The sequence below is a fragment of the Phaethon lepturus genome, unplaced genomic scaffold, assembly GCF_000687285.1.
Source record: "Phaethon lepturus isolate BGI_N335 unplaced genomic scaffold, ASM68728v1 scaffold19873, whole genome shotgun sequence".
NCBI lineage: Eukaryota > Metazoa > Chordata > Aves > Phaethontiformes > Phaethontidae > Phaethon > Phaethon lepturus.
The window spans coordinates 12,122-23,070 of NW_010528639.1; the positions used below are offsets into that span (position 1 = coordinate 12,122).

General features: G+C 37.3%; 1 protein-coding gene across 2 annotated transcripts; it reads right to left on the reverse strand.

Moving 5' to 3' along the window:
• Positions 1-706: 706 nt before the first annotated feature.
• PSMA6 (proteasome (prosome, macropain) subunit, alpha type, 6) lies at positions 707-8,297 on the reverse strand. Of its 2 annotated transcripts, none has more exons than XM_010283736.1 (6): positions 8,212-8,253; positions 7,370-7,451; positions 6,955-7,110; positions 4,869-5,047; positions 2,606-2,700; positions 707-910 (listed from the first exon to the last, which is right to left on the reverse strand). In XM_010283736.1, the coding sequence occupies exons 2-6, from the start codon at positions 7,383-7,385 to the stop codon at positions 853-855; spliced, it is 504 nt and encodes a 167-aa protein (XP_010282038.1). In that variant the 5' UTR covers positions 7,386-7,451; positions 8,212-8,253; the 3' UTR covers positions 707-852. The 2 variants fall into 2 exon arrangements, with proteins under 2 accessions (XP_010282038.1, XP_010282039.1); XM_010283737.1 differs by having other exon boundaries at positions 802-910; positions 2,592-2,700; positions 8,206-8,297.
• Between the last annotated feature and the right edge of the window lie 2,652 nt (positions 8,298-10,949).

Consider the following 10,949-nt stretch of genomic DNA (forward strand, 5'->3'; position numbering starts at 1 on the left):
CCAAACTAAAACACATTTTTCTTTACCTTGACTCAAGTTTTTGCAATCTTCTCTTTACTCCTAACCCAGAACTTTTGAAGGAGCAAGGGGAATTGCTTCCCAGAGACATTCCTGTTGATGGACTTTGTCTGTTGGCCCCATCTAGCCCCAACATTGTTTCTGGCACTGCCCAAAGCCTCAAAACCAGGTAGGTGACAAACAGCCAAAATCACAAAGCACACTGCATACAGAATCAGTTCCCCTAAATAAATGTTAGCTTCAGAGCTGTTTAATTATAGCAGAAGTCCGCTAAATTCACTACCCGCACCCCAGATAAATCAGACTAAAGGAATGCACTGCGAATCACAGCTCAAGTTTTTTCCTTCAACTTTTGTCCTACATCCTCATACAAACCTGAGCAAATATTAAGATCTTCTTACTTTCCCCACAGTTAAACCAGTAATGTTATAAACCTTTCAACATCAGGGCAACAAAGAATGCCTATAAATGTAAGAATTATCTCAAGACACACACACCACATAATGTGATAGAAAACTTTACACTAGGAGCCAAATAGCTTAGATGAAAAATACAGCAGAGTATAAAATTTCTCTTAAAATATAGCTAAAAGGCAAGCAATCATCACGGAAACATCCAAAGTCATCGAGCATTTTGATGAGAATTTCATAGAAGTTAAAAAAATTACATTAAAAGACGACACCAGGTATTTCAAAAACCTCTGTTTTATTTGTACAGAGTAAAATACATCATATAGTGAACATTGTTTTCCACCCACAATCTAAAGCCATTAGGTAAGTGTTTTCTTTTCACCAAATATCCTGGCCAGAAGCACAGACAATGGAAATGGGAATGCTAGTCTCTCTCTGCCAGAGCTACAAGGTGCACATCAATCTCTGCTTCTGTAAGGATCCTGAAAGAACAAAAAGAAATCTTAAACGGCTTAAATGATTCTTTCCCTTAATCTCCAATATTACAACCTAATATCTACACAAGCAAGTTTTATGCAATACATCTTTCAGCCCTTTAAAGCACCACTGCCAGGGCCACAGGCCGACATTCCAATTCTTTTTGAAAAATAAAGGAAGAATCAAAGGCACTAGAGAGCAAAGATGTAACAAATGGCAGGAAAAGAACAGGTAATTCCACTTGAATAATTTATTTGCAAGCTGGGACCTGGTGAGAGAATGGGTATGGTAATTAGTATGATTACTCCACGGGGCCACAGGTTTTCATAGCCTTCTCCATCTTCTTGTTATCCATCCTTTCTGAAAAGGACCTAAGACCGGTAAATAAAGTTTGGCAGAAAGCAGAAAGCTAGCACTTGACCCTTGAGCAACAGTAGAAAAGGGGTAACGCTGCTCCTGCATGCTTTCTCAAAAATGCTATGCTATCCTGTTCAGCACCAAATGCAAAACCACCCATCATCACCATGTCAGCTTTAAACACATTAGGAAGCATTCAAAAGACTGCACCTGTAGGACCCAAAGGTTTGAAGCCTCTCTCCAATCTCCACCAAGCAGCTAGACTAAAGCAGCAGAGGACCCTTCTTTCCCACTTAGCTGTTCCTCTCTGTGGTTTTTTTTTTTTTTTTTTTTTAAAAAAAGCAATGAAAGACTCAGGCAGAAATAATTGTACTTCTCTGCAGCAAGCCAGCCTTAACTAAATTTTAGATAAGACACACCTACAGGGTCCTTTTGCATTAATAAAAAAAGCCCCCAAACTTATTCTCTCAGATTTCATGCATACTTCCGCAGCTATACATTGTGTTGTGAGAAGGCTGTCAAGGACACTGTATCTGATGTATAGCTGAGGTATAGCCCTCAGCAGGAAGATTTCCAGGTGTTGTCTTGATAGATTAACCAAGTAACCTTCCTGCACGCAGTGTGCTGCATTCAGATTGAGGCAGGAAGTGGGGAGGAAGGAAACTGCATGTGTCTTGCTTTCATGCTATGTGGGAATGCAGTGTACTCAGAAAGTAAAAGTTCAACTGGTTCCAAATCACTGCAGTGAGTATTAAATCTAGGATCTTTTAATCTTGTCAAATTTAAAGAGAACATTTCAAATCATACAATTTGATAATCTATTAACTATATACTGGAGATGTTAAAAACTGCTACAATTACAAGGTAAGCAAGAGTCATTTAAGAAATGACTTTCCATTTTGAAAAGGAGTAAAAAAATTAAGGGACTTGCAAAATTTTCCCCAATACAAAACAGTCTTTACTGTATTAGTTGTTACGACTATGATTTGGAAGTTGACTCCAGATACTAGCACAAAAAAAAACTTTTATCCTTTTAAGCATGAAAAATCATCTAGACCAGATGTAACTACATTTTGATCATCGCATAAAGCAGTACAACACTTTCCTCTACTGGATCCCTTAACCATGTTGAATATTTTAAAACTGTGTTATTTTTTTTTAAACAGTGTCTTTTACCCCTACACGTTTTGAAGAATGTAAAAAAAAGTTTAAAAAAAACAGCTCCAAAACTTCAACTTCTGACATTTTTCTCTTTTTCTTGATTTACCATTACACAGGAAGTTAAAACTAATTGCACATAGCCAGAGAAACACACCAAGTTTTACGAACACTGAATCACTTACCTGAATTTAGGATTTTCCACTGTAACTACACCAACTTCTATTTCTGAAGGTTTGAAATCAATGGATAGTACAGTAGACAGGCATGTTATTGCTGTCTGAAAGATGACAAAAACCCCTATCATTAAATAGAAAGCATCAAGGCTTTTTTTTTTTTTGACATAGCACTAACAACTATCCTTCCTTCTAGTTTTAAGTTATTTCCTTCCATCTCAAAACTTTATCTGAAAAGTTTCAAATAGTTTCCCCTTGTTACAGAATACAGTCCCTCTCCAGTTCTCTCCCTAAAAAGCCCAATCTACAAAAACCAAAGGGACACGTCATTTCTGTAGCAGAAAAAAACCACAACAAACCTAAAATCTTTTATCACGCGAAGATTAAAACCCCAGGTCCCAATGGCAGAACATGTTTCATCAATGGCAAAGATGACATACATCATCATTACAGTCCAAGATTACTCAAAGCACATGTCACTCGCATAGCTTCCACTTTGGCTTTTCTTCTGGTAATTAACATTACATTGGCTGTTTTTAAAAGCTGCACTTCATCATAGCTTAATTTATTTTTTTCCACCCTAATCATCACTTATTTTAAAAGGCATTCTTTGCAACCTCACTCATACTTAACGCTGCAGTAGGGTCATAATAATGCTAAAGATGTATTCCTAAAATGATGATTCAGCACCAAAAGAAGTTCCATAAAACAGTTATGTCGCCAGATGCTTATCAAAACAGTTATTCTGACGTGCTGGCATTCAATTCTGATCACTAATGTGTTAGGAAGTGTAGAACACCAGACAAGACTTTTCTAAAGTTTGTTTTCAGTATGTTGATAATACATTGATTCTGCAATAATTCTGTAAGACTATATAGATGTCTTATCAGAACACTGCCAAGTTGAAAAAAAGCCAAACAAAACCAAAAAAACAAACCACCAAAACACCCCCAAAACTCTTATCCATGGAGCATTACCTCTAATGGACCACGAGCTTCTAAAAAAAAAAAAAAAAAAAAAAAAAAAAGGGCAGAGTGTGTGTGTGCAAAGAACGTTACAAAAAATGTGATTCTAGCTTTTGTTTGACAGACTTGCTTCTCCCTGTCACTGCCAACTTTTAGAGTACGTGTCTGATCTACATTCCCAATGTCAGCATTTTAACAAAGACAAGAAAAAGGTATAGAATCGTATCCAGGATTTGACTGGCAAGATTAATTAGCAACTAAGTATTTGCACCATACCATACTGTTTCATCTACCTCCAACTCAAGAGACAACTCAACTAAGAGACAAGCACAGTATAATCAAGCAGTAATAGAAAAATACATTTAATGTGAAAATTATTTAGCCACGATAAAGAGTCTCTGAGGGAATTTCAAATACACTCAATTTCAGTATGCTATGATTATTCAGCCCTCCCAGGATCTTGCCTTTAAAGGAATTACATATTAAGGAAATCAGTACCTATTAAAATACACAAATAAAACTTATGAAAACTTATGAAGAACTTTCTGTTTAAATGGTACTTTCACAGTAAGGTAGACTCCAGAACTAATTTAGCTGAAGGTCTGAATCTGCATAGCATTCAAACAGATCTTAATACAATACTCTGTTTAATCTTACAGGGGAGTCAATTGCTTAGGTTATTATTCCTCATTTCAACTGCTGATCTTGTGATGCAGGAAACACCGTATTATGAGAGAAGAACAAGGCCTGGCAGGAGAAACAGGTGGGCCATGGAAGAGGACTGTTTAGACAGATCTCTACAGTGTAAGTGAAAAAGTAAGGATAATTACAAAATCATTCCATTGACGTATTTTATAAATAGGATATGTTTTTATAATGCGCCTTGATCAACAGTTTTCACAGTAGGCATGACAACTGGTGTTACCTTTACTAAGCTGATAGACAAGCACTGCACCGTCCTGTTTAAAACAATCTTCATGTTAGAAAGCATTTCAAGTGCCACTAGAAGAAAACTGTACTGATATCCCCAGAATCAAGCACTGCAGTCACCAACCACCAGCTACAATGGAAGTGCTACAATTACAGATTCTGCTTCAGCTAATATAAAGCACAAAAAGCAGATGAGATGAGTATTTAAACACTTGCAAAAAAAAACCATTTTCTGGTTGGAATAGCTATACTTGCAGCAATACAGAACTGTAAGAAAACAGGAAATGCCTAATTGCATTCCTCTACATCACAAACCTACATACACCATATTCATTAAAAATACTTTAACAAATCTTTATTTCCCTCCGCTGGCTTACCTCTACTGTTTGTTCGTATGTCCAATCAAATTTCTTCTTTACTTTCTTTTCAAGAAAACTGGTTGACTCTGTCTGCTTCACTCCTGCAGCTGTGGCCTTGAATCCACAATAGTAACCTGCTGGATCACACTTGTATACCTGAGGGCCGTGTTCTTCATCAATACCAATCAAAATCATACCTTGAAGAGAAAAATTGTTAATTTATTTCCTTTCCCAATTTTAGCAATTTCATGCAACTGAAGAATAGACTAGATACTCCTTCCTGTGAAACATGCACAGCAGTACAGTTTTGGGAACCAGTCCAATACCTAGAGCTGTGACTTCCTCTTTATCTCTAATTTACCAGCATCTCATTACCAGGTGTGCAACTCAGTTTAGTGCAAACTAGACTTATACCATTCCCAAAGAAGGCTACTCATTAATCACAGAAATGTTTTCGCCATGCTCAGTGTGTAGAGAACCACAAAGTCAGGATATACAAAAGTTTAATCCTGATACGAAGCCAACCCAGCCACAGTTCACTTGTATGACACTTTAAAAATGTAAACAATAGTTCTATTAACAGGTACCCTTTACCAGAAAGCAACTTTACAAATATGTTGAAATTAATGGAAACATTTGAAGATCAACTTTAGATTTCTCAACTGTAATCCTGAAGAGCACTGCATGACATCTCTTTTCCTCTTTTCTTTAAAGGAAAAAAAAAATCTGAAACAAAATGTGGAAATATCACAACATAAAACTGAGTCTTTGAGGACCATTTGACTAAAATGCTTTCAAGTTGGACAGACTTCAACTAACACAAACTGGTTACACCACTGAAATGCATCTGTGTTCACCCACGCTTCTAGATTTACAGTTTTATGGTCTCAATATGCATATTAAAAATAACTTGAAAGCAATACTTGCAAAAAATCCCCAAAAAACCAAACAGAACAAGGTCAAGGTTTTAAATTATTTTCTCTTTACACTTGTGCAACTTTTAACTGGTAGTTATAGCTGATAAGCTTCTGAGCAGCTATTACTACAACAGAAAAAACATTTCCCATCATCTTTTCAAAAAAAGGATAAGGAAAGTTAAGAAAAATACATTATTATTCATGTATTAAAAAAAAAACCAACAAAACTTTCCAGCAGTATCAAGGCGTGGAAAATGCCAAGGGAAGAAAGAAACAATCATTCCTGAACATTTCAAGCATAGGAAAATTGCCCCATCATGGAAACTGTGGTGCAACCATGAATGTTACTTCTTTAGTGAGACGTGATAGTGCTTACTATGATTACGAGAAGTGATTCATCAATTCTGAAACTATTCTCCTTAAAAGAAAAAAAAACCCCAACAAGCAAATAAAAAGAAACCCAGAGAGAATGTTTAATGAAAAAAGTAATTGAGGAAACATTAAGTCTTTTGTCTCAGTTCCCGGACAGCCTAACAGTATGGTTATAATTTTCTCACAGACAAATGTAAGAGAAAAAACAAGTCAGAACCAACCTCAGAACACACAGATGACCGCGAATATCTACAAAAAACAACTTTACACACATCTTTTTTTACTTAAGCTGCATTTGCTGTTATAAAACAAGACTGGTGTAGAAATGTTTGCAAGTGAAATATTTTTAAGCACTTCTCCATATTATATACATCATGGTTAAGAGCAAAAATTATGCAGATTTTTGTCCTATACATGCTACTTAGATAAAAAAGCCACAAAATCTGCACAAGCATAATTGCACTCTCCATATGTCTGTTTTAACAGTGATATTTACCCAGACACAGACACTAGTAAAAAGAGCGTCTCCCATTCACAGACATCACTGTGCAGTGCAAACAGACAAGGCCCCAAAAACTAAGGTGAAATAGTATCACATGTTTTAAAGAGGCTAAATCATTTACTCCAATTCAAATGCTGAGTCAATGGTAAAATTCAAGACTTCCAATACCGCTTTCTCATTTGGTTGTTCACCCCTTACTCCTTCAGTTACATCTATATCTCGCACAATTTGAAAATGGGTAAGAATTTCTTATGCTTTAAGTTGCAAGCTTAGACAAGAAACAGAAAAGATTAATTTCTTACACTATACTTACAGCAACCAAGAGGCCTCATTTCAGCATTTTGCGTATAGACCTGAGAAATATCTGCAATCCTTTTACACAGCATATCCACAGGGATGTCATAGCCATACTTGTACTTCCAGTTAGCAGCCTCGTAGCGGGCTCTCTGCACCTGGGATCTGCTGTCAGCTGGACAGAAAGAACTAATATTAATTTCACTGAACATGTAGCACGTTTATTCCTAGCACTCCTTAAGAATGCAAATTCCAGGCCCAGCTTTAAATTGTCTTTAAATATACATATCAGAACTAGACAAGTTCTCCAAAACCAGATTGAGTGGAACAAATCTCCTAGAGCACTTATTTGTTTTATGTGATGCAAAGTTGGCGAACTACATAAAAAAAATCAGACAGACTTCAGATACTTAAAAAGATGGCGAATTAAATACCTGTCATTCCTGTCATCACACAGCCAATATTTTCAGTGATTCTGAATAAATGAGTCACTGTGTTGGAATCCAGTAACTTGTCCTAAAGAGGAAATAGAAATAATCTAATAGAAAACACTGTCCTTCAAGTACAAAAGAAAATATGAACTCTGCATGCTCTGGTATCTGCAGAAGAGCCCAAAAGAATCAACTAACAGCTAAAAATTGTCTTTCAGGCTCTCCACTATTTACTACTATAGGCATGCGAAGGAAGAATAGGAGAGTACGGAAGATAAAAACCTGCAATATTTGGTAAGGAATGACAGCTAGAGCGTGACCAATATCAAAGTCCTTTTCTCTCTGACAAAACTTTAAGAATATACACACAAAAAGCTTGCAGTCCTACTGCATGCTGCCCTTCAAACACAAGGTTTTCCCCTTTGTCAACAATACATCACTGCTGTGCTGAAACACTCACGAAAATCTGTTTGCATGCTATTGGTATAACATTTTCTGAGTAGGAATTAAAGAAATCATGAAGGCAATTAGAGACAACTCAGCCCTTGGAAGCCAGAGTGATGTATGGATGCTGAAGTACAGCAGGACCAACTTTGTCTTTGAGCTTGATGCCTTCAACAACTACACAGAAAACCAGTATTACGGTACTTGGTGAGGAAATGTACAACTGAGCACTAAACACAGCTAGAACTTGTAGTAGGCAGAACGATAATGAGATATTAAATTCAAACAGCAATATATGTCAATGTTAATAAATATAATATCCATGTTGCAGAATCTCATCCCCAACTTTTCTCCTCATCTCCTTCCAGCTTCCTTCTCAAAAACAGACTACTTACAGGTACTTTCTTCTGTGTTACAATTACTGCAGAATCTTTCCCTCGAACAGCTACAGACGTAAGTCCACCTTGGTTTATGGCCTTAAAAGCATATTCTAGAAAAATATGTAAAAGTTAATAAAAAGCAATGTTAGAGATATTTGCACAAATAACTCTGACACACCTGCCCCCAGACAGGAATCTCACCAAGTTCCGGCATTTTTAACCTTTGTGCAATACTTTGTGTCTTTAAGGTCTTTAGTACAATGCACAACAAGAACTTTCTGATGGGAATTAAGTCATTGATTCTCTTCACAAAACCACTATCACTACTTCCTTCAAATATTTCAAATAATTTGCCTTTTTGTTCAGCTAAAATGCTTAACAGCAATGGAATTTGTTTTAAAACAAGAAGGCTGTTCTGTACTTGACCAAAATGGTCCAACCTGAACCCACAGTGACTGTAAATCCTTAAATAAAAATTTTTAACATGCAGAAGTTTAGTATTGCAAGCATTATCATCACTGCAAGGATGTCATTTTCTTTTGTAGATTTTAAGCTATACAGATGAAAACTGAAATGATGGACCAGGCACAGAAGATGGGTTTTAACCTTACTATCACATTTTCTGACTTGACGTTCAAACATTGCAATGCTTTTATTAGCTTTTTAAAGTGAAACTTATAGACTAGGTAGCATTATTCAGATAAATGTAACTGATTAAGATGTACTTGGTATGATCCATTAAATAAATTTCCCTTGATCGATGGTTTCAAAAGCCTCAAGAATAACAACTTTAAAAATAATTTATCTGGCAATATATGATAAATGTTCAGAACTTCCTAATATCTGGTTGGGAGAGGGAAGTTTCAGGCACTAGTTAATGGTAGATGATTTTTTTGTTAGCTACATGCTTAAGACTGCAATTTAGAACATGTCTAACCAAGAGCACAGCAAACTGCTAAAACTATCTTCTAAAATAAGGGCAGCAAGAAACTCAGCTGTTTTAAAAGCTGCATTCAAATCTATGGAAGAGACTGCCCAACAGGAGAGGAATAATCTGAAAATTGAAACACACATCTTGCAATACCATGATCTTGACGTTCAATCTGCTGAATCAGTGTTGTGGAAGGGCTGATTTCCATTTATTTATGGCACTGTATTTATTACTCTGAAGCATCAGAACATTTACTGGTTACTCAAACATGCCATAAAGAATGTTCCCTCTTTCTCTCTGCTAGATGCACGATTTCACTCACCTTTTCACTTCCCTTCCCTGGGATGATCAGTGCTAGCCTGCAGCAAAGCAGTGAAGAACCCAGTGAGACATGAGCTAGCACTGTCTGCAAACTGGTCATGTTTGATGCCCCAGGCCAGGGCTCTGCAACACTTGTTTATTTAAGTGTACAAATATCTAAAGGGAGGGTGTAAAGAAGATGGATGAAGCCAGGCTCTTTTCAGTGGTGCCCAGTGACAGGACCAGAGGCAATGGGCACAAACTGAAACACAGGGGAGCCCATCTGAACATCAGGAAACATTTTTTTACTGTGAGAGTGACCAAGCACTGGCACAGGTTGCCCAGAGAGGCTGTGGAGTCCCCCTCCTTGGAGATAATAAAAAGCTGTCTGGACGGGGTCCTGGGTATCCTTCTCTAGGTGTCCCTGCTTGCACAGGGGGTTGGACCAGATGATCTCCAGTGGTCCCTTCCAACCTCAACAGTTCTGTGACATTTAGATGGAAGAGGAATAGGTGCCTTCGCAAACTGTTTTTGCTCACAAGTACTGACAACAAAGCTTGCTGAACTGCAGTATCTTCTCACCCTGTTCCTATTGGCATCAGAAATACTCAGTTTTCAAAGAGACAAGCCAAAAAGCATAAGGGCTCTTACAGTATAACAAATCCAAATACATATATTGCTAGTGGTGTCTCTTTTCTGCTATGCAAGTATTTCAGTAGTACTGTGCACACATTCTTCCTGAAAACAGTAGTCCCTTGCTGTTCCTCAAATATGTCAGAACAATGAGAAATTTGAAAATAATAATTTTCTTCATCTCCTAAAATTCTGCTTAGATGAAACATCACTTTTGAAGACTGGAACTAATAAGTGGCAAGACTACACTGATACTCTGAAGGTTTCTAACTACAGCAACAAGAAATACACATGAAATAACTGTTACTTTTCTAATATGAGATTACTTCAAAGGCACAAGAGCATTCTGAGCTTTGGAAGCAGAAGACAGACCTAAGGCAAAGCATTGGCATTTCAGTCCAATATCACTATGCTGGAAATCTCTGTTCAGTGTTTCCAGAAAACCTTCCAGAAAAATCTCAAGTCTTAAGACAGCCTTAAAGCAACATGTATCCATGCCCCTCCTCGACAGCACCTAGTTAATCTGCATCCAGCACATGGACAAGGATGTCCAGGATTCAAGAAGAGAACAGCAGAGCAGAGCTAGATTCAGATATCTGACCCCAAGCAAACATGAGCTTTCTGTCCATGCTGTGGCTAGATGCTGGCCAACAGAGACGTTGGCGCTGCACCATGCCCGAGTTATCAGCCTGGCTGCGGGTAGAGTGAGCTCATACTTGCTCGAGGTTAACTATGCACACCTACATATTTTTCTTCCTATAGCATATAGGTACTCAAAATATCTTTAAGACAGCTTCAGGCTGTGTGCAAAGGCTCTCGAATACACATGCAGATACTTGCTTCTAAGACATGGGTAAAAGATATGGAGGTACTGCAGATTTCTCACACATTAACC